The sequence below is a fragment of the Typopeltis vanoorti genome, chromosome 12 (assembly GCF_054136105.1).
Source record: "Typopeltis vanoorti isolate ZY-2024b chromosome 12, IOZ_Tvanoo_1.0, whole genome shotgun sequence".
NCBI classification, from domain to species: Eukaryota; Metazoa; Arthropoda; class Arachnida; order Uropygi; family Thelyphonidae; genus Typopeltis; species Typopeltis vanoorti.
In genome coordinates, this window is record NC_143560.1 from 91,902,644 (window position 1) to 91,928,095 (window position 25,452).

At 34.6% G+C, this 25,452-nt stretch overlaps 1 protein-coding gene across 6 annotated transcripts in view; it reads left to right on the top strand.

Moving 5' to 3' along the window:
* The window catches only part of LOC150101004 (threonylcarbamoyladenosine tRNA methylthiotransferase), a 154,485-nt gene that overhangs the window by 40,821 nt on the left and 88,212 nt on the right, over window positions 1-25,452 (top strand). For 4 of the 6 annotated variants that reach the window (XM_090401238.1, XM_090401237.1, XM_090401239.1 and 1 more), the window contains 3 exons: window positions 9,715-9,816; window positions 9,936-10,166; window positions 16,741-16,861. In XM_090401238.1, the coding sequence (XP_090257364.1) occupies window positions 9,715-9,816; window positions 9,936-10,166; window positions 16,741-16,861 (454 nt within the window). Of the gene's footprint in view, window positions 1-9,687; window positions 9,817-9,935; window positions 10,167-16,740; window positions 16,862-25,452 lie in introns of all 6 variants that reach the window. The other 2 variants (XM_090401242.1, XM_090401241.1) reach the window with 1 other exon arrangement.

The window sequence follows — 25,452 nt, forward strand, 5'->3', positions numbered from 1 at the left end:
GAGGACATAAGTTGTCACTTATCATAAGCAGTACTCAACCACGACACTTTTCCTTACTATCCTGCCAAAAATGCTGTACCCTTCTATTCCTGTTATTATATCCTCTTCTGTCAACTACGTCTCAGTGATTCCAATAATCTTTGGCCAGGCTGATGCTATCAGCACCACCAATTCCTCTCCTTTATTCCGGATACTCCTGGCATTAGTATAAAGCATAATAATGCCACTGTTTCTATACCTAGCATTATCCCCTCTAGACTCCACTGGGCTCAGCGTTACCTGATGTCATTACCCCCCCTTCTCCCAAGTACCCATTCCCACAAAAGGTCACCCCTTTTACCATCCACATCACTTCACATCACTTGCCTTAGTATCCCACAATGCAAAGCACATATCCTTATGGGTATGTATAATGCTATGCATTATGGGTCACTACCCAGACCAGTTTCGATCTTTATTGAGGTCTTGTCAGTGGAATATATCAATTGAATAATATATCAGTGGAATTAAGGCATTTTTGATTGAATCCATCAACCTAGACCTTGGTCTTCTTCTGGGTGTCTGTCCATCTTTCCAGCCATCTTGGCATTGAACACCTGTTTTGCTAATCTTTTCTCTACCGTTCTGTTTAAGTGACCATACCACCTTAAGGTTAGCTCTGCTTACACATCTTTGAATGCTAACAGTGTCAAGTTCCTTTCTAATATCATTATTTTTAATGTGATTCTGCCACTGATGCCACCTGCTCACTCCTCTAATTTTTCTAAGAACCCTCATATCTGTGGTCTCTAGTTTTGATCAGTTGCTTTATTTTTAATCCAACTCTCAGATCCATAACTTGAAACTGGTTTGAACATTGTCTTATATACTGCCTGCTAGTTGAGTTTAGGATAATTTCTCTCTTTAGAAATTTACTCAGCTGGCTACCTACCATACCAGCTTTGCTTATTCTGTTATTTATTTCCAGATTTAATCTGCCATCTTCACTAAAAACTATGCCTAAATAGCTGAAATATTTTACTTTTTCTATAATCTCCCCATTCAGAATACAGTTTATATGTTCAATGTTTATGCCTATTTTCATAGTTTGGGTCATTTTATTGCTGATTTTCATGTCAGATTTGGTGCAGCTGTTATTCAATTTAGTTAGAAAATCCTGGAGATTTGCACTAGATGTGTTTAGGAGTACAATATCATCTGCATAATACAAAAAGTAAGTTTGACATCTCCAATTCTAATAGCAGGTTTAATTTCTCTTTCTTTCATAATGTGATCCATATAGATGATGAATAAGTGTGCAGATAATGTGTATTCTTGTCATACCCCCTGATTTTATGTCAATCCATCTTCCTGTGTTTCCTTCAATTCTAACTGCTGATTTACAACTCACAAATAGACTGTGTATTGATCTGTATAATTTCAAATTATCACATATAATTGTAGTGTCGTAAAAAACTTTTCTCTGAGCACAGTGCATATGCCTTTTCCAGATCTACAAAACTTAAGTACAGACCTTTGTCATATTGCCATGATTTCTCAACTATTTCTCATAAAGTGAAAATCTGGTCTTGACAACTATTTGGCCTGAACTCAGCTTGTTCTTCAAGTTTCTCTTCCACAATCTTTCTCAACCTCTTCTTTTCAAGTATGCTTGCATAAATCTTACCTGGAACACTTATCAGAGAAATTCCTCTACAATTCTCATTCGGCTTTATTATTGTTATTATTATAGATTGGAACTATTGCGCAATGTAGCCACTGCGAATTCGTTTCTCCATACTTTAGCATTTCTGGTCAAATATCATCTGCTTCAGCTGGCTTTCTGCATTTAAGTTTTTGATGGCATTTTCTGCCTCAAGTATTAATATTACTCTTTACATTAATCTTGAAAATGTTCTAGTATAATGGTTCTGTCACTGCTTTGAAAGACTGTTTCACTTAACAGTCTTTTAAAGTAATTACTTCAAACATCTAAGATATTCTTATCTTCAGTTTTCATGCACCATTATCATTTTTGATTCCTTTTACAGTGCTGTTTCCTCCAATATAAGCTTTTCACTAGCCTCCATAACATTTTACCACTTCCTGATATTTATTTTCTATATTCTTACCATTTAATTACCAAAATTCTTACCAAGTCTTTCAATGACTTTGGTTTAGTTACTTTTACACATAGCTTAACTCTCACATTTTTCTCTGTATTCTTTTAGGGCATTTGCTGACTTATTTGCTAGGAACTTTTTATATGCTTTCTTCTTTTCTAGAACTGCTTCTTTAACTTCTTGTATCCACTAAGGGATTTTTCTATCCTTACAGACAGCTTCACCACATACCTCCCTAACTGAATCAATTATCTTCTTCAGAGTTTGCAACGGAGACTCCATGGTTTGGTTCTTATGAAGAACTAGGTGGCAAGAATTTTGCCACAACTTAAATCCAAATACTTCAGATACCAAACTTTGGAAACTGACTGCTAATTTATAAAATTTACCAAAGGCAAGTGAGACTAACATGCTAAAAGATCCAACATGGAAATATCAAAATTGGAGACAGGGAGGTCGCAAATACCTTGGCAAACCAGAGATAAATACTAGGAAAGACCATCAAATATCAAAACAGGCTCAACAGCAGAAAAACACTGCAAATTCCCCAAAATATAAAAACAAATTATTCTGAGATCCATTTACACTCTCTGAATTGAGAGATGTCTTGGAGAGACTAGATATAAATAAATTATGTGGCCCAGATAACACAAGGAATTATGATCAAGCATCTTCCTTCCCTAGCTCTAGATTGGCTACTTCGCATATACAACAATAGCCTAAAACAAGAGAAAGCTCCAGAAGACTGGAAGACAGCCACAATCGTACCAATTTTAAAGCCTAACAAATCTCAAGCCCAACCAGGATATTATAGACCAATTCACTGATTTCAATTTAATGCACATTGATGGAAAAAATGATACTCCAATGTTTGAATTACTATCTAAATAAAAATGGTATACTACCACATTTTCAGGCTGCCTTTAGAAGAAATCACTTAACAACAACTGATCAACTTTTCTACTTAACCAATAAATTCAAGATAACCTCCAGATCAAACCTACCAAATCCACCATTGCAGTTTTATAGATTTTAGCAATGCTTTTGACAAGGCACAGAGGCAGAAACTCTTTTCCATTCGAAACTGGATTTATGACTTTATAAGAAATAGAACAATTTGAGTTAGAATAAATAATACCTTTTCCAAGAAAGTGAAAATAAGATAGGGACTCTCTCAAGGCAGCATTTTGAGCCCACTGCTTTTTTTCCATCCACTTAAATGACTTAGATAAAAATATAAATAAAGAAACAAAGATAGCTATATTTGCTGATGATTTAGTCCTATTCTCAGCTCACAACAGCTTAGAAACAGCAGAAAGTCACTTAAACAAAGCCATTGAAAGTTTATCTACATACTGTGAAAACCAAAAAATCAAAATTAATCCTACTAAATCAGAAATTTGTGTATTTACCATTAATAACCTCCTCAGAAAGTGGAGACCAAAGATTAAGCTATAAAGTCAACTAATTACATTTAATGCAAACCCAAAATACCTTGGAGTTACTCTGGATCCATCACTAAGCTTCAATAAACATATCAACAATGCTGCAGTCAGAGCAAAAAGAAGACTAAATATCATGAAAAGTATCTCAGGTAAAGAGTGGGGAGCCGATGCTAAAACCGTAAAAGTCACATACACCTCTATTATCCTACTCATAATGGAATATGTTTTGCCCATCTGGATGTAAACATCACAAACCAGTTTAGACAAGCTTATAAAAATTCAGAAAAATGCAGCTAGAATCATATGTGGACTAAGGAATATAACTCCTGGAAAAATAGCAGAATTTGAATCCAACCTTGTTCCTTTAAAAATTAGGTGGCAAGAAAATCTTACTAAATTTGTAGAAAAAAGAGCCAGCCTTGCCCATCATAGAACAAGTGTACTTTTTAAAAAGTGGCAACCAACAAACAGAATACAGAAAAAATCAACAATACATGAAATCATGGAAAATAAAATTCCCTTGAATTTTCCAAATAAAATAGCCAACTACCTAGCATTTCCTCCAAATGAAGACAGGAAAAATATAGTTATTAATTTTGAAATAGGGAAACATGAGAAAAAAAGTCTAGAGAACCTGAAATCTTGAGATCATTAGCTCTTTCAAAAATAATAGAATATGGGCCTGATTCAATAAAGATTTACACAGATGGCTCCAAAAATCCAAATGGCAATTCTGCGAGTGGCATGCTCATCTATGGCTCTCAAAATATAGAACTAAAAACAACCAACAGCATAGGATGCAATTCATACCATGCAGAATTAATAGCCATTAACACAGCACCAACATTTGGATAAACAAAACCCAAAGGAATTTATATTTTTCACAGATTCCTTAGCATTCTTTCAAGCTATTAAGAACTGCTACATTAGCCATCAAGAAATACTTAGAGACATAGCAAAAAACATAAAGAAACTACATAAGGATTCCGAAATAATTTTCCAGTGGCTTCCATTCCATGTGGGATTAAAGAGAAATGAAACTGCAGATTAAGTAGCAACATCAAGTGATACCACAGATTTTGATCTTTTTAAAACTACTCAAAAAGAAAACATAAAAAGAATGATTCTCCAGGACATGACTCACCACTGATTCAGCAGAAAACCAGGAGCTACCATCAACTCCAAGTTTAATCGCTGTGCCACTACCATGATCTCTCACCTCAAGACCGGCCACACAAGACCAATCAAGTTTAGCAATGGCATAAAAGTCTTCCCCATCTGTAACATTGAGGAAGCATCACCAATGCATTTACTAAATTGTATGAATATTTCTAAATGTGAACTTTATAACAACCCAGAAAAGGTGCTGTATAAAATACATGAATTTGACCTCTATAATCTGGTGTAATAATACCATGGGATAATAATAAAAAAAACAAAACAAACTAGGATTTTTCTATCTTTACAGACAGTTTCATCACATACCTCCCTAACTGAATCAATTGTCTTCTTCAGAGTTTGCCACTGAGACTCCAAGGTTTAATTCTTGTTTTCATGTCGCTTCAAATTTTCTTCAAGATTGTTTGTATAGTTGCATCTCCAGTTTACCTATAAAAGCTATTCAACTTTTTAAAACTATATAACCTACTGTTCTTTTCAATGTAATCATTTTTATCCTGCTTAGCACTAAGTATGGTCACTCCAATTTCAAATTCTATGCAGACTTGTATCTTGAACAGCATAAAGATATCACAATCAACAGTGATGTAATCAATGTGTTTTTTTTTATTTCTTGTGTCTTCTCTCCATGGGAACTTTTGCACATCTTTATGTTGAAACATGGTGTTAGTAATGACTAGTCTATATACTGAGCAGAAATCCAACAGATACCATTATTATTAGCCTTGCTCTTTTTTCCAAATTTTCCAAAAATGTTCCTATATGTCTGGTGGATTCATTTCCTACTCTGCTGTTTAGATCTCCAACAAGGATCATTTTTTCCATTTTCTTTATATCAGCTGCCTGTTCTGATGACTCAAAAAATTCTTCTACTTCTTCCTTAGAAGAACCTTCTGTGGGACCATAGGCACAAATAAGTTTCATTGTCCATTTCCCGATTTTGAAGTGTGACCACATCACTCTACTTGAGTGATGTGGGCTTCCAATCAAGAAGTTTTTCTTCATGTTTGATGTTGAATGCTATCATCACTACTCCTTCCTTTCCTTGATCATTATTGCCTCAATATAGCACCCTATACTTATTATTTAGTAAGATATCGCCTAATTTTGTCTTCTTTTTCTCAGTAATGTCAATTATGTCCAGATGGTATTTTTCTATTTCTTCTGCAAGTTTGATTTCCTTTCTATTAATATCCCTTATATTGATGGTTCCTGTCTTCAGTTCATCTGACTTTGGGTTTATTCTTCTTGTTCTAGATGTTGAACTTTTCACTGTTCACCCTGGTTCCCTGACAAAAATAACAGGGGTCTTTTAACTGGGAGATGCCCCAGCTGCCAAGAAATCTTGTCATGTTGTATCATCATATGAATTTGTGGTTTAAGCCAATAGAGAGAGAGAATATAATTTGGTTGGCTAAGTCCCAAATTGCCAGCCCATCCTTGTTCATTCAGTACTTAGTAGATACTTAATGGGGTGCACCACGTGAAGGTGAGGATTGGACATTAGGTCAGAAGCCCCAGTTGGTTCTCTGCATTTCTGAAAGGCAATGTGGATGTCTCCTCCCAGTTATTTGGCTTTGACTCTTAAGCGACTCTTTTTTTAACCCTTTCACGACCATGGGACATATGTGTCCCCACATAAAATCTTGGTTTTGTATGTAAACCAAAATAATGTCAATATTTTTTTCCAGCAAATGCATAATCCGGAATGTATTTTTGATAATTTTATTACTCGAAACCCTACGTTAGTGCCACCTGTCAAAAGAAAGTTTTGCAGCAAATCGTGCATTCAGAGCACGGCATATTCAGAACTTTTCATAAGTGTTTCTGCATAGAATATTGTTTGTTATATATTTATGGTGTAATATTTTCATTTCATGATAAGTAAATAATAGTATTATTATGTTTTTCAATAAAATTTCGAAATAATATTCTATAAAAACTAGTAAAAACATAAAGGGACACCATTGTCCCTTTGGATGTAAAGGGGCGCATTTTACAAGTAAATTACTCGTTTTTTAATCGTTTTTTTTTTATTTATTTTACCCACTTTTGTATTTTATTTGTCCTTTTATCATTACAGACATGCATGCTGAGAAAAGGGTTTAAGCAGTGTTTGAACTGAAAGATAACGAAATTTTGCAGTGTTTAGTAGCAGAAAATAGCGATGATGAAGATGCACTAGAACTCGATGAGGAAGACCAGGTATTTATAACTCCTGATGTGGTTGCAGGGGGTTTCTATAGTTGAACTTGAAGACCCGGCACAAAACATGTTGGAATTATCAGCAACAGAACCTGAAACAGAAAATAGACTGCAAGTAAGTGGCCCTACATTCATATGGAAAAAAAAATACATACGCACCAAATAGCTTTCCTGATGTTGATTATATCTTTGGAGAAGTTCAGATTTGCAGAGACAGAGATGAAGATTTGTTATTGATGCCCATCGAAATTTTTTATTTGACTACTAACTTCGAAGATTTAGTTAGAAAAATAAGAGTTGAATCTATACGGTACGCTGAGCAGAATGGAACACAAATCACAGTCGATGATGATGAAATGAAAGCCTATCTCGGTCTGAATTTGGTGATGGGTTATCATGTTTTGCCATCATTGAGAGATTACTGGTCTACTTCAGATATGTCTGCTCCCTACATTGCAAATGTAATGCCTAGAAATATGTTTGAAAATATCCGCAAAAACTTACACTTTTGCAACAATGAAGGCCAACCGGATAGAAATAGCGCTAACTATGACAGAGCATATAAAATCAGGCCTGTAATGGGTCATCTGAACAGTTCTTTTCAAAAAGCGATGAATAACACCAAAATACAATCCATTGACGAGCATATGATAAAATTCAAGGGGCACAATATTATGAAACAGTATATCAGAAATAAACCTATAAGATGTGATTTCAAAATGGGATTGCAGAACTGATGCTAAAATGGGCTATTTGTTTGAATTCGATCTGTACACAGGAAAAAAAAATCATCAGAAACTGAATATGGGGTAGGCGAATCAGTTTTTGTTGATTTATGTACTGTTATGTTTAGTAAAATGTAGTTGAAGCCAATACATAAATGTTAGTAATTTTAATTTATTTGCAACCCTTTATGTCCATTGGGACACATGTGTCCCATGAAGAAATTCTATAAAACCTATAGAATTTCATAAATAGATACCTAATAAAGTAATTTTAATATCTAAAAACTTTGTATTACTTCATAAGTCCTTCTGGTCCTGAAAGGGTTAATGCCCCCCAAACTCTCCAGTCTTAATTTTCTGAAAAGAAAGAACCCTTTTTGTGTTGTTTTCATTACCTATATCTCTGGGTGAAATGGCTTCTCTTTTTAGGATAAGTCTAAATCTTCTGTCTTTCTTGACATAAGCATATTACAAATATTGTCTGTGTCGTATTCAAGAAATTAGGTTTTCTTTTCACTCAAATCATTACCTCTGAATGGCTGTTAACTACCATATTGCAAATCTGATCTTGAATTATTAAATATTAGTCTCACATTTTGAGCGTTGTTTCTAAAATTTCCTTAAAAATCCTTGACTTAATACAGAAGAGAACAATTATGACGATAAACGATCCATCTCCACTTCACTCTTTTCTCTTTCACAGTGTTCAGTTTTTGCTACATGCATTTTTTTTTTCATACATTTCAAAGTTCACTGTTCATCATGGCATTGATAATTCTTTCATTATCTCTAGATCTGTTAAAACATGTGCAGCAACTAGCAGACAGTCATATCTTACATATTTGTTTAAGGATATAATGTATGGATTTTCAATTAATGTGCTAATGAGGTTCATCTTTGTCATCAACTTACCCATCTATTGTACTAATATATTATTGATTGAACAACTTCTTATGATTGGAATAAAAAAAATCTGTATTGCTTTTTTTTTTTTTTTTTTTTTTTTGTCAGATTCATTTTGTTTGTTCGAATTGTTGATTCGTTTAAATTCAAAGTCCTTGCAACAGCTCCTGGTTTTTCTCCATTTTTCAACCGATCCAAGATTTTGATTTTTTTCTTTGAGAGAAATAAATTTTCTTTTGAATGTTGGTTTTTCCCTTTCGTTGCAGTTTGTGGCCATTACCTTAAAAATATTTTTTTTGCATAAAAAAAAGCATTACATATTAATTATGTATGTAACTCACCAGAAAATAAAGTGCTCAGCTTGAGATTAACACATTTATGATTTTTAATGCACTTTCCTTACAGAAAACGAAGACAATTTTCAACAATAAACATTTTATACGGTGTTGGTTATGCTAGGAATTATATATTTGGTTTAATCCTTTATCCAAATGTAAGCAAACAAAGTTTGTGCCTGAAGTAATTTCAGAACTAGGGTAACTTGTGGCAAAGGTGGTATGACTTCACATCACTTGCTTTCCCCTTAATGCGTAGCATTATACATGTCCACAAGGAGATGTTCTTTGCATTATGGGATACTAAGGCAAATGATGTGAAGTCATACCACCTTTGCCACGAGTTGCACCAGTCCTGAAATTACTTCAGGTGCAAATTTTGTTTGCTTACAGTTGGATAAAGGATTAAACCAAATATATAATTCTTAGCATAACCAAGTGGAAAACAACTTCCATCAATAGATAACACAAGTCAACAATAATCACAATCATTCCTGTGGTGACCTACTGTAGAAGTAAACTAAGTTTTCAGAAGGTTGTTTGTTTGGAGGCTAGATATTATGTAACTTGTGTATGTATTGTTTGATCACTTAAGCTGCTGTTAGGTATAAAATTTAATATGAAGTTGGGAATTGCATTAGTTTATATACATTATTTTCTTCATGAAAAATTTTAGATGAATCAATTACATATACTTCTTCTGTATATGTCACTATGATACGTATATTTTTGGAAATCATGAATGAATTAATTACTCATTATTTAAATGTATTTGTTTTCCATTTGTTTGCAGTATAAGTAACACATGTTTTGAAATTAGGAACTCAGTGTATTTACCTAAAAACATGGGGTTGTGCTCACAACAGTTCTGATAGTGAATATATGGCTGGCCTGCTTTCCCTATATGGATACCATATTACAGGTAACTCACAGAATTAGTAAAATTTGTATATATTTTTTTTTAGTTTTCACAGATAGTCTGTCATTAAAGCTGACTTTGTACTAATTCTCCTTTTTTTGTTTTTTATTATTGTTTTTTAGAAAATTCCTCTGAAGCAGATCTTTGGGTATTGAACAGCTGTACAGTAAAAAGTCCTGCAGAAGATCACTTCCGAAATGCTGTTGAGAGTGGTATTCAGCAAGGCAAGCATGTTGTGGTCGCAGGATGTGTTCCTCAAGCTTCACCAAAATCGTCATATTTACAAGGGCTCAGTGTTGTTGGTGTACAACAAATAGATCGAGTTGTTGAAGTTGTTGAAGAAGCATTGAAAGGTAAAAATGCAAAAAAAATTAATTGAAATATTTATTAATTTTTGTAATAGATTATTTATTAAAATAATTTATTTGCAAAAAATCATAAATTGAAATAAAAATCATAAACTGAGTACATGTGCTGTGATTTTTCAAATGGTCCTAAAAATAACATCCCATACCTTTTAAAGATACCCACTCAAGAAGACTGCGACTTTAAGCAGCTCAGTCCCTTCAAAGGATGATTCCATTGATGCAGATGTTGAGCACTGTACAAACACTAGCTGGATGAACTGTTCTGAGTTTTGTGTGACAGAAAAAGGGGAAGATATATTAAACAGCAGTACAGCCTGCCATTATATATGATGTGGAATGTTGGCCTCTTAAGAAATGACAAGAACAGAAGCTACACATCACTGAAGTGGGCTGGAGGAGTTACCATGCTGGATAATGAGCACATCTGCAGAGTTAGATCTGTTGCTGATAAAATAACTGAGCGCTGCTGTAGATGATATGGACATATCATGAGAAGCTCTGTAGATCACACGATGCAGAACGTAAATGGAAGGGTGTATGGAACTGAGGGGATGTGGTAGACCTTATTTAATCTGGATGTCCGATATTAAAAAAGACCTCCAATCTGCCCAGTTGGAGACATTATAACCCAGGACAGAAAATCGACAACCCTGGCAATTACAGACTAGGAGAGCTGACCCCAAGTAAAATAGGATAATGGCAAGGTAAAGAAGAATTTGCAAAAAATCATACAATTAAAGAATATTGTCCAATAGCATTACTTTTCTTTTAACAGCAATGTGCAGCAGAGAAAATCAAATGTATATAACCTATACAAAAAACAATTTCTGCCCATCAGCCTATCACACTTCAGTTGTTCGTAAAACATTTTGGCACTAATATATATTAATATGTGAGTAACAAATGTATTGAAAACAATATTTCCTTAGTAATTTCATTCCTTCAAAAATGTGTAACTGTTAATAGTGTTTTTAATTTTTAAATATTGTTAAATATTATAGTTATAGTAAGGATGTGACAGTTAAATATTAAGCTATTATTGAAATTAGTATTGTATCCAAAGAACCTGTGTAGCTCAGTGGATGTGGCGTTTGCACAACATGGCGCTTGGCCGCACGAAGGAAGACTTGGTTTCGAGTCTAGTCGGCGACTAGAGGAAATTTTTCTAAGTCTTTTTTCGACCGGTTCCTGAGTTAGTCGATCTCTGGCATGGGCAAGTGGGTTTTTCGTCCTGTAAACTCAAGAAAATCGACTGTAGAACCCACATTATTTCAGACATTAAATATATTGTGTTAGGGACCACGAGATGGCGGCACATTTGAGCCGTCTCTCTCCACTGCGTACCGCTTAATTCGTGATAGCCTTAGGCCATCTATCTCTGATTAGTACCAGTGGAGATTGAACTGCCCACTCAGTCTCCAAAAGATAGATAGGGCTAAATGGCCTCGCCTACTCCCGTATATGGGAATAAAAAGGCATTAGCTGATTTTTTTTTTTTTTTTTGTATTGTATCCAAATTATATTTAATTTAGCATAAAATGATAAGCAAGCTTTTATTTAATATGAAGCTCCTTCCAATAATGAACTGTTTTTTTTGGCTACAGTTGCTTTAAATTAAATTAATGGAAGAAAGGAAGGCCTATAATGAAAATAATGATTTGGTGACATTGTTGGCCTACCTTTATGGAATTCTTTGTAAATTAATTTGCAATGGTTTTCTTTGGGGTTGAGAGACTGTATTTTTCTGTGTATAAGATGATACGTTTTTCTAAAATTTTTAGACCAAAAATTGGGGGTTATCTTATACATGGGGGGGGGGTTAACTGGTTGAGAGACCCGCGGTTACCGTGGCGAAACTGCCAGTACCTTGTCTCTGCGAACAGGCTTCCATCAATCACTAGCCTTTGTTAACTCTGTTGATTGACGTCATTAACGGCCGATTCTGAATAAACCAATCAGAACTATGAAAGCATTCATACGTCTGCAACTCGTTGGTGGGGTAAGTTAATGCAAGAACAGCCAATTATAGACAAGTGGTAATAAGAGCAACCAACCTACCACAATTAAATGATAACAGGAGCAACCATCTAGATGACACGTGACTAACCTGTCAAACCATACCCTGAATAATAGTGAGCTCTTGCTACTTAAACTTGGCTGTGGCATCTAGGAGAAGTTAACAGATCAGATTCAATATATCATATTGAAAGAAGTAAAATATTTCCCCCAATTAACATAGCTGATAAAATACAATTAGAAACTTTTCACATTTAAATAATACTAAAGCAATAACTAGCAACCTCAACAGAACAGAGTTAGCAGGTGCGAAATCATTAAAGGCAAATCAGGATATCCTGACTACTAAAGCTGATAAAGTATTGCTGTTGTTATTTTAAATGAAACAAGTTATCTACAACAAATGAATCAGTTAAATCTCTTGCAACAGTGTCTATCAACTTGTCAAATATAATCCAACTAACCAAATTAAAAGGAAACCATAGAATTACTTAAGGCAGTCCATTCTTGGCCATCAGACATCATTAAAAATTACTTCCACACTATGCTTATATTGTTTAAGGTATTAAGAGTCCTGATTATCATCTAGTCAAGAAACTAGCATTGACTGTCAAAGAGGCGGTCATTTATAGGTCATTTCCCTTCCTATATATATATTCATGTTTTTTTTGACTGACTGAAACCGAGAAAACAGACAACAAGTTAATTTAATGAGACACAAACATGTTTTGTCAAAAATGACTTCTACAGGTGTGGGAACACTTAAAGCAAATGAAAAAAACCATAAAAACACTGTACCATTATAATAACAGACTTGTAAACTGAAGTTAAGTTTGAATTGTCGTTATAGTCTGTGCTATAGTTCTGTTGAACTCACATGCTCGCATATGAACAACAATAGAACTATAGCACAGACTATAACTACAATTCAAACTTAACTTCAGTTTACAAGTCTGTTATTATAATAGTACAGTGTTTTATGGTTTTTTCATTTGCTTTAAGTGTTCCCACACCCAAAGAAGTCATTTTTGACGAAACATGTTGTATGCCTCATTAAATTAACTTGTCTGTTTTCTCGGTTTCAGTCAGTCGGAAAAACATGAACATATCTACTCACCGAGTAAATGTAACTGATGATTATATATATATATATATATATATATATATATATATATACATACACTGCTTGGAAGGAAGTCAACTGACACACCCATGGGGAAGGTGCATTCTGCCATGTTAATAAGTCACATGTTTGTAGCCAGTATAAATTGGAGGAATACTGTGAGAAAGGAACTGATGGAATTTGAAAGAGGCATTGATAGGATGCCAGTTGTAGGCCTGTTGATTTGGCAAATTGTTGACAAATTGAGCCGTACCAGATCAACTATCAGCAATATCATATTGATGGAAGCACAGGGAGTCAGCTGCAAGTGCTACTCACAGTGGATGACCCACCACACTCACCGAATGTGATCTTAGATGTGCTGTGAAGGATAATCTGTAAAAACTGCTATTTGTCAGCCGACATGTTGAATGCAAAGTTCCGGGCATTGACTGGAACACAAATTTGCATAAAATCATTTATAGCTGAGGCTCACAACATTTGTTTTCATAATACTACCATAATATTCAAACCCTATATTATTCGAACCATCATGCAGCATCGTCTTCAGTGGTGCAAAGAGTGTGTACATCTACTACCCGAGCAGATGGATGGGTCGCATGTGGCAGATGCCCAGTGAACATCTCTTACCAGAGTGCGTAACCCCAACTATGAAATTCGGAGGTGGCAATGTGATGCTATGGTCCTGTTTTTTCTGGTTTGGCCTCAGATCTCTGTTTGTCATGCCACGAACAGTGAATTCCGAGAGGTATATGAACATTTTGTACAATGCAATGCTTCCTACTTTGTGGCGTTGTCTCTTTCAGCAGGCCAAAGCACTGTGTCATAAGGCTGCTGCTGTTACTATGTGGGTTGAGATCAGGTCTCCACAGAGCCCCGATTTCAACCATATTGAACATTTGGGAGATGAACTGGGGCACCAGATGAGGTCAATGAATATCCACCTCACAACAATCCAGGATCTCATTGCATGCCTACACGAAGAATGGTTCAAAATTCCCATTGATTGCTATTGTTGGCTTGTGGAAAGCATGCCCCATAGGATCGCTGCAATCATCATAGCGAAAGGTGATCCTACATCTTATTGAGGTGGGCACTGTGGCTGTTTGTTCCTTAGTGTCTATTGACTTCTTTCCAAGCAGTGTATTTCTACATATCAGTGCTTTCTTCATCACCGAATAATTACTGTGTTATTCTCACATTGTGGTATCACGAATTTCAATGCTTTGTCTGCAATTACTACAAGATTCTTATCTCCTCAACATCCTTCTTTACTTTCATTCCTCAGTGATATTTCACATTTCCAAACTGTGAAAGCTTACTTTTAGTATGAATTAAAAATTATGAGCAATAATTTCTTAAAAATTGACTGCTGCAAAAATACTATCAATAAAATTTTTCACAAGAGTACATGTGAAATAAACTAGATTACAATAAAACTGTAGTCATTCTGCAAATTTAATGGATATCAGATAAACAGCATACTACACAAATACAACCTTAATGCCATCTTTAAACCTGCTGCAAAATTAAAGAACTTATTCAACTCCTCCAAGAATCCCCTTCTTCTATTTGCCCTGGAGTCACTTGTATTCATTTTATTCAATGAATACAACTGACTCCTGGTAAATAACTCGAATAAGTTGCCTTATGTAGGTGAAACTGGATGTACAGTTCCTATCCAGAAAAAGAAACATAAATGACACATTTAATTTAATAACTATGGTAAATCTGGCCTTTCTGATCATGCCTTGGATACTCTACACAGAATCAATTAGAAAGGCAGTTCATTGCATCACTCCAAAAGCCTGATATAGTACAATTTAAAGAAGTCTCTATGAGATTCTATAAACCACCCTAATTTTAACAATAATTGATAGTCTAAAAATCTCATGAATATAGATAGCAAATATACGATCAGTTCAGCCTTCTATTTCTAACAGGGATTATAATTAAGACTGTAGTATTCCAGGATCTTAGCTGTAATATATTATTATCCATCCGCAACACTTTTGTTAAATATTGATTAGCCCATCAATATTGCTGTATTAAATAATAATACAATAATTTTTAAATTTAATTTAATTTTTTAATTTTATTTTGCACACTGAAGCCATGCCTGTAGAATCACAGTTGACCATATTAGTGTTAATTTGGCATACTGTTTGAGTTGTAATGTAGCTTGTCTCTGTTATATATATGTATGTAATACTCCAGATGATGGTGATGACTAACAGACTATAATAACTTTCATGGAAAATTAAAGTTATTATTCCTAACATGGTAGTAGTCTCCATAATTTAATTGAAATGAATTACTAGTTTCCTATTAACAGTATTTTTAAATGTGTTTTCTGATTCGATTAGTTTAATGTTTGCCTTTTGTGTCATTCCTGACTACATCAGATTATCTATGTCATTCTAGTAGATTAGAAAGTAATGCTATAATGTATAATTAATATAACAATGAAATAATTATTTTGCAAATTAGTATGATGCAAGATTTGATGTATTGTTGAATTAAAACCAGTTTCATTTATTACAAAAGCATTTATATTTTAGCACTTGTATTTTGGTTTAATTGGGAAAACAGATATATAGGGACAATATTTTTATGCCTGTCTTCATAGATAGGCATAAAAATAAATGTGCACATGCATGCACACAAAGGAAGGTTGATAAAGGTGGATTACACCAACCATAGTACTAATTGGTGTAATCCTACAGTCCTAATTTGCACCTTTTAAAGGGATGGTAAGAAGATCTTTACTGTTGGGTTGATGGTCTAATAATAATGGTGGCCCAGAGATGTAATATTGTGAAGCAGCTATATTTATTTTGGTTGGGGAAATGTTGTAGAGTTGGTACAGATTCCAGAATATCAATATATCCTATTTTATGCCTATTGCCTTGGTGACCAATATGAAATGCTGTCTTAGTATTTCAATAAAAATTTAGTTAATTATTATCCCTAGATATCTAGGGATGATAATTAATTGTTGAATAAATCTGTTGAATTAAATATAGAGACATAAGTGGATGACATAATAATAAAAATGCTGTCTTAATATTTAAATAAAAATTTAGTTATTATCCTTAGATATTTATTGAATCAAGTATAGACGTAAGCAGATAACACAATAAAAATAAGCAATGGAATGAGACTTACATAAGGAAAAAAAAATTTTTTTTTTTTCATTATCCTTAGATATCTGTTTCTCCCATTAAGCTGAAACATGAGTGACAATCAACATCTGTATCCACACCAGAGTATATTCTAACAGTTTATTAGACTATATGATCTAATTAACTTTATTAAAAGTGCAATAATGAAAATAATGCTGCATTTATGTTTACAATAAAAATGGTATCTTGAGCAAAAGCAAATATTTTGTTTATTTGTTTGTCCTCTCTCTTCCAGGGCATACCGTAAAATTATTAGGTCCAAAAAAAGAAGGTAGAAAGAAATTGGGAGGTGCATCATTGCAACTTCCTAAAATCAGAAGAAATCCTTTAATCGAAATTATTCCTATTAACACAGGGTAAGCTTAAAATTATATATTCACTTGTATAGTAAGTGGATCAAGGTAGTATGACCCCCCCCCCCCCCCCCACACACACATAAACAGGAGAATAGTTGTAGAAATATCATACTGATGCCAGAAATTTTCTTGGTAATGTTGCACACAATTAGTGAAAACCTTTTTCACCTTGCATGCCAAACTAATAAATGCTTTGCTACTTCCAGAAAATCATTGTCATTTTGTTGTCTTTACACTTTAACTTGCATACTAATAAATTTATTGGAATTAATAAAACTAGAAATGTTTAATTAAAATCAGTGCTTAATTATTTAAGCAGGAATATAATTGTTGACATTTCATCAAAATATAGTAATCTCCAGATTTATCCAACCATCTGATAAACCAGAAACTTGAGTTACTGGTGTTTGGATGCGTGATGAGAAAGACTGCTTAATAGGTTTTATTATTTGTTTTTAATTAACTGTTTTGATAAAGATCATTCTTATGTTACTTTCTACTTACTTAAACCTCTTCACTCCCTGTAGAGCATTGGATTTCAAACATTGCTTTCTCCACTGACTGTTCATTGCTTCTTTCTTAATCTTTCCAGGATTTTCCTAGATATTTTACCTCTGTTTCAATTTCTCTCCTTCAGGTCATCTTGGATCATTTCTGCTTCCCTGTGGGCTTCATTCCCATGACTGTCTTGGCTATATCCTTATCTGTGTTTCTGATTGTGCAGTTTATCCACTTCCATTTTATTTTTATTTTGTCCTGTAATGTCTTCTTTGAAATTCTGTTTGGCCAGTATATTTCCATTCTCTTCCTAAAACATATTAGAAATTAAAAAAAAAAAAAATGACAGCTCCCATTATTAAATTAAAGATGCCAAGAAATTATATTCTTGTTTAATCCTTTATCCAAGTGTAATTTATTGCATGTGAAATATCTTCATGACTAAACTACCTGTATATAGAGGATAGTGACTCCACATTAATTGCCTTAGTATCCAATAATGCAAAACACACATCCTTCAAGGTGTGTATAATGCTTTACATTATCATGGGAAGGGCCCTACTACCCAAACCAGTTTTGATCTTTATTGAGATCTTATTAGTGGAAGCCAGCCCCAGAAGGGATATCAAGGTAATGGGAAACAAAATGCTTCTGACAAGATGGACTCAACCTTTGGTTCTTTATCTCTTTATCAGTTTCTGAAAGAAAAAATGTAAATTTGGTTTGTTTGGTGAGCCCTTGGCTTGCCTTTTGTGGAATGATTAATAGTGTATTTCATATTTACCTGCACAGTGTTGTTTTGAGGTGTTTGTGCCTTGGTGATGTGTTCATTGTAGTACAAAGCCTGACATATTAATGGGTTAGAGTGGGTCACTGCATTCACAAAAAAGTTTGTGGCTATTTTGCATAGGATGTTGTAATATCTGGGGTATTAGCTTCTTGGTGAAGCTGCATATTCCCCCTGAGCCATGGAGATTGAATGCCACGTGGATGCACTTGTTTTGTATGATTTGTATTTTTTTGACATTTGAGTCTGCCATGCGTCTCCAACTTTGCAATTCATATGTTACTATCGGTCTGGTCATCATTTTGTATGGGAGTAGCTTGTTTTCCATGTCTAACCAATTACGTCAGTTCAGTAATGGGTAAAGTTGTCTGGTTGCTTTGTTTGGTTTTGAGCAGGCATAATCTACATGGGGCACAAAGCAGAGTCTTTTGTCCAGCTTTTTGGTGACTGGCTGCCAGGGGATGGGAGATGTCAAACATGATGACCTTACCGGGGTGCACCTGTTTCCTTGTAAAGAGGATAGCAATGCTCTTGTTTGCGTTGATGTGCCATCTCTTGAAATACTGCTTTAATTCTGAGATAGCAGTCTGCAGCTTTTTTGGTTGACATTCTCAGCCTTGGGGATTAGGTCGATGTTGCAGTGTTGTTTGCATATAAAATCACTGTGTGGTGGCCATGCGGCGGATGTCAGCCATATAGATGGCAAAGAGTAAAGGTGACAGTAGGGAGCACTGAGGGCCCCCCCCCCTCGCTGTAATCCTGTGTTTGGATGATCTGATTCCTTGTCATTTCACATGAAGCTTCCAATCCTCAAGATAGGAACCGATAAGGCTGGTCAGGCCTGATGGGAGTTTAATGTCGATTAGTTTATAGAGTAGCCCTCTATGCCAGATCTTGTTGAATGCCTTTGCAGCACCAAGAAAGATAGCACCAATGTGCTGTCTCCAGTTGTATCCTGCACTGATGTGTTCATGACTGATGATTTGTTGTACATAGGAGATTCTTGCAGAAGCCAAACTGTTGGATATGAGATTTTTTCTCTCTTGATTTGTTAGTATCACTTGTTTGTCAGTCTTTCCTAGGTAAGAGATCAGGCTGATTGGGCAGTAGTTCTGAGGGAACTACTTTGCTTACTTTGCTTTCTCTGGTTTCAGGATTAAGATTATGTCATCTTCTGGAAAGATGACATAAGGACACAATTTCCAGTATGGCAGAAAGTAGTGGAATCTTAGCAATTCATTAATGATTTCTACAAAAATATTAAGGCATAATAGCTTTATAGGGTTGTTTAATGACCTTGTTGGAAATCCCATCTGGGCTCAGAGCTTTCATGTTCTTTAGTTTTTTGACTATTTCTTGTATTTCGTGCATGACGTTGGTTGGGTATCATTTGTGATATTTGCATGTTTCAGCATGTGGTGTATGAACTTTCCTGAAAATCTAGGTCTGTATGTGTGTAATTTGTGTTGCATTGTTTTTCTAAACTGCCAGTAAAAGCTTCTGCTTTCTTAGTATCACAATGGACTAAATCTCTTTCACCATAGATTGGTGGAAGGGGTTTGCAGTGCATTCTGAGAGCCTTTATCATCTTCTATAGCGAGTGATCTTTGGTATTTAGGAGCAACAGTTTCATTTCTCACTGTTGGTTCCGATGTTCCCTCAATGCTTTACATTATTGGACTGAATAAATTGCTCCATTGAGGGTTTATTGGTCTTCAAGAGCCAGGATGCTGGGCCCTGAAGATATTTTATGCACAAACAGTTTGTGCATGAAATATCTTTATGACACACTCCAAAGATGTATGTTTTGCATGATGGAATATTAAGGCAATTAATGTGAAGTTATTAGCCACTATATACAAGTGGCCTAGTCAATGAAGCTATTTTGTGTGCAAATTTTATTTGCTTAACTTAGATAAAGATTTAACCAATAATATAATTTCTTTTCATCTTTAATTTATAACCAAGTGAAAGAGACTAAAAACTTTCAACAAACATACTCTAATCCATAGTGTTTTAATAAGATGCTACACCTTTTCACTACTTGTATGTGGGAAATATATGATTTCTGCATTACTTCAACCTTGATATCTCTTCTGTGTCTAGCTTCCACTGATGATATTTGATAATGTTCGTCTTCAGACTTGCTTGCTTGGTGGTAGGTTTTTGCCTGTCACCGAGCATGGAGCCACTGCTGAATTTCCTGTCCTGTGGTGATCCAGGTCAGGAGTCGTCATGATCATCATCAAATTCCTGATATATACCCTCTAGTTGGTACTACATTTTTCATGTAGTACCAACATATCCCTCCAGGATATGATGGTACTACATGAAAAATTACATCATTACTAACTTCCTGTCTACAATTTTCCTCCAAAACAGTCTGTTACCTGTTAAGACTCCAACATTATCAAATCTTATATTTCTTATAAGAGTTGACATTAACATCTCCATCTTATAAGGCACTTTTTACCGTATCAATCCACCTATATCTTGGTCTTCCTCTGGGTCATTTTCCTGCCAACCTTGCAGAGAACACTTCTTTTGCTAATCTTTCCTCTCCAATTCTGTTTAAGTAACCACACCACCTGAGATTAACTATGCTAACGCATCCCTGGATGCTGACAATGTCAAGTTCTTTCCTAATATCCTCATTTATAATATGATATTGCCATTGATGCCATCTGTTCATGCCCCTAATCTTTCTCAGGACTCTCATATCTGTGGTGTCTAGTCTTTGGTCAAGTGTTTTACTTCTGATCTAGCTCTCTCAGATCCATAAGTTAAAATTGGCTTGAATACTGACTTGTATACAACTAATAATTCAGTGTTTTGGCTAATTTCTCTCTTATTCCATATAAATTTGTTCAGTTGACTTCCTACCATACCAGCTTTGTTGATTCTGTTGTCTATTATCATATATTTAATTTACCATCTTCACTAAAAATTGTGCCTAAGTAGTTGAAATGTTTCACTTGTTCTATAGGTTCTACATTCACAATGCATTTGATATTTTCAATGCTTCTGCTTATTTTCATTGTCTTTGTCTTGTTATTGCTGATTTTCATACCATATCTATTACAACAGTTATTCAATTTAGTCAGGGAATCTTGCAGACTTCTAGTGGATTTAGATGTATCATATGATTCGCATAAAGCAAAGAGTTGACATTAACATCTCCAATTTTGATATCCGGTTTAATGCCACTTTCCCTCATATTGTGATCCATGTAGATAATCAATTACAGAGTGGATAATGTACATCCTTGTCTGACACCAGATTTAACATTAAACCATCTTCCTGTACTTCCTTCAATTCTAACTGCTACTTACAACTCAAATAAAGACTAAGTATTGCTTGATATAATGCCCCATTAACACGATATAAACATAGTGTTTCGAATAGCTTCTCTTTTGGCACCTTGTCATATGCCTTTTTCACATCTACAAAACTTAAATACAGACCTTTGTTATATTTCCATGATTTCTCAACTATCTGCCGTAAAGTGAAAATCTGATCCTGACAGCCTCTATTTGGCCTGAATCCAGCTTGTTCTTCACGAAGCTTCTCTTCCACAATCCTTCTCAACCGTTTCTCAAGTATACTTGCATATATCTTACCAGAAACACTCAGTAAGGAAATACCTCTGTAATTTTCATATTCAGTTTTATTTCCCTTTTTTTTATATATGGGTACTATGAGAACTATACTCCAATCATCTGGAATTCGTCCCTTTGTCCAGGCTTCTGAACTATGTAGTGAAGCCACTGTAAGACTCTTATCCCTCCATACTTGAGCATTTCTGGTCGAATATCACCTACTCCTTTCAACATTTCAGGCTTTTGATGGATTTTTCTATTTCAAATATGGATATGTATTCCTGACTGCATGCCTGGTCAGTGTTTTTTACCGCTGTGCTGTCATCACTGCTTATTTCATTTAGCAATTGTTCGAAGTAATTACTCCATACTTCAAGGATATCTTTTTTCATGTCACCTTTATCATCTCTAATTCCTTTTACAGCATTCTTTTATCCATTTCTGAGCTTCTTCAACAACCTCCAGAATATCTTGTCACTTCTTCATATTTATTTTCTATGTTCTTACCAAAGGCCTCCCATGACTTTTGTTTAGCTAGTTTTACACAGTGTTTAGCTTTCTTAAATTTGTGTCTGTATTCTGTAAGAGCACAAGCCGACTTATTTGTCAGGAACTTTTGATATGCTTTCTTCTTTTCTTTCACTGCCTCTCTAACTTCCTGTGTCCACACGATGTTCTGATTTTTCTATCCTTACAGATAACCTCGCCAAGTGTCTCTGGCTGAATCAATCAGTGTTTTCTTCAGGGCTTGCCACTGAATCTCCAAGGTTTGGTTCCTCTTCTTAAACTCTTTCATTTTTTCTTCAATCATGTTTAGTCTACAGTTCACATCTGAGAGCTGCTTAACTTTTATTCACTTTAAAACATTCTTACATGTTCTTCTTTTCAATATGAAATTACAGATCAGGAGTGATGAGTTTAATAGTGATCATTTATAGTCACTCGGTGCAATTTATTGTGATGTCGTAGATCACTCAGAGTTTTTGGAGAAGTATCCATGCACTTTAACACTACCTCAATAAAGATAGAAACTGCTCTGGATAGTGGCACTTTCAATAATGCATAGCATTATACTCACCTGAAAAGATGTGTGCTTTGCATTATTGGATACTGAAGTCATTAGCCACTATATACAAGTAGTCTAGTCATGAAGATATTTCATGTGAAAACTTTGTTTGCTTACACTTGGATATAGGATTCAATGAGAATGTAATTTCTTGGAATCTTTAATTTAATTTATAACCAAGTGAAAAAACTATCAGCATTTAGATATAAGTACAGACAATGTCTTTGGTACTTTTCTTAACATGTTTTCATATGTTAAGGAAAGTGCCATTTTCATATTTACAGTGACAGAAAAATTTGTGATATAGCGGACCAAATTGTATTCTTATTGGCTTAAACCACAATATAAAATGATGGTACAACATGCAGAATTTCATGTCAGCTCGGATGTCACCTGGTTAAACAAGGCTCTCATTGTTTTCACCAAGGAATCAGGGCGAACAATGAAAAGACAGCTACTGGAACAAATCCTAAAACACACCCCAACTCATATTACCAGAGTTCAAGATCAGTACTATCAACATAAGAAGCCTGAATGGCAAAGAAATGGAGCTAACTGAATCAAATGAGGAATTGGATAAGTACCAGATCGACATAATAAGGGTGACTGAAACAAAAAGGCAAAAACTGGTGGGATCTTTCTGACCAGTAAATACAAAATGTTATACTCAGGCAATGATCAAGGAAAAAAGGAGTAGCTATAGTGTTCAACACTAAATACGAAGCTAATCTTCTTGAATGGAAGGCAGTCTCAAGTAGAGTGATGTGGGCAAATATCAGAATGGGCAACTGGACAATGAGACTTATTTGTTCCTATGGTCCCACAGAAGGTTCTATTAAGATAGTGGTGGAAGAATTGTATAAGACTTTAGAGAAAGTAATTGACACACTGAAAAAACGAAAAGTTGGTCCTTGTTGGGGATCTAAATAGCAGAGTAGGAACTGATTTTCAGACATACAAAAATATTTTGGGAAAATGGAGAAAAGAGCAAAGCTAATAATAATGGCAAATACCTGTTGGTTTTCTGCTCAGACATGCACAGGTTATTACTAACACAATGTTCCAACATAAAAATGTGCACAAATTCACATGGAGAGAAGAGGCAAGGAATAAGAAAAGTCTCGTTGACTATGTTGTTATTGATAGTGATATTTTCTCACTGGTGCAGTACACTAGAGTGTACAGAGGATTTGAAATTGGAAGTGATCACCATTTAATCTTCAGCAGGATAAAATTGAATTTCATATTGAAAAGAAGAACACGTAAGAAAGTTTTAAAGTGAATAAAAGTTGAGCAGCTCCCAGATGTGAACTGTAGACTAAAATACACAAACATTATTCAAGAAAAAATGAAAGAGTTCCTGTTCAAACAGGAACCAAACCCTGGACGGACATTCAGTGGCAAGCACCGAAGAAAACATTGATTGAATTAGCCAAAGAAGCATGTGGTGAGGTTGTTTGCAAGGATAGAAAAATCATAACTGCATGGTGGACATAGGAAGTTATAGAGGCAGTGAAGTAAAATAAAGAAAGCCTATCAACAGTTCCTGGCATATAAGTCAGCTTGTGCTCTTAGAGAATACAGAGGCAAATTTAAGAAAGCTGAACACTGTGTAAAACTAGCTAAGCAAAAGTCAATGGAACTTTGGTAAGAACATGGAAAATAAATTGCTGTCTTTTTGCTGTTTGCCCTGTTGGTTCTCTGGCAAAACAACATAGGCCTTGTTTAACCAGGTGACTCCAGCCAGTATGAAATTTTGTCATGTCGTACCATCATTTTGTATTGCGATTTAAGCCAATAAGAATAAAATTTGGTTGGCTAAATCCCAAATTGCTAACCCATCCTCGTTCGTTCAGTATCCAGGTAGATACCTAACAGTGTGCACCACAAGTAGGCAATATTTGGACATTAGATCAGAAGCCCTGGTCAGTTCTCTGCATTCCTTTAAAGGTTCTGTGGAGGTCTCATCTCAGTTATACAGCTTTGACCCTTAAGCATCCCTGATATCTAATTTAGTGTTTTGACTAATTTCTCTCTTATTCCATATAAATCAAAATGGGTGGATATCAAAATTAGAGATGTTAATCTCAGCTCTTTACTTTATGCAGATGATGTTATACCTATAAATAAATCCAGTACAAGTCTGCAGGTTCCATGACTAAATTGTTGTAATAGATTTTTTTTTTTTTAAATATATTTTATTGATTGCTAGAATATTTATACTTACAATAAACATCTTGTGTGACATTGCATCTTATAATTTTACAGAGTTCAGCACTAAGTGCTGCAATTCCTACATTGGATTTCAATTAAATTTTTTTATTTTTATTTTTTTAATAATACTTTTTTGCCTTTATATTATGTATTTACAACACATGTTCTTCTAATATTAACAATGAAGATTATACAGAATTTTTTGTATAAATTTTTTATTTTTTTATATTATTTTATTTTTTATTTATTTTTTTTTTAAGTTTGAGAAAGAATGATTATACATACAAATTTCTGCATTTGCTTATAAGGATTACTTGTAAATGAGTGAGGCAAGTTAATCCCACCTACTTCGAAGCTTGGGTTAGCTTTTATGAAGAGGATGGGATTTAGCCTTCACTATTTGTGTTGTTGCTACTGTTTATGTATG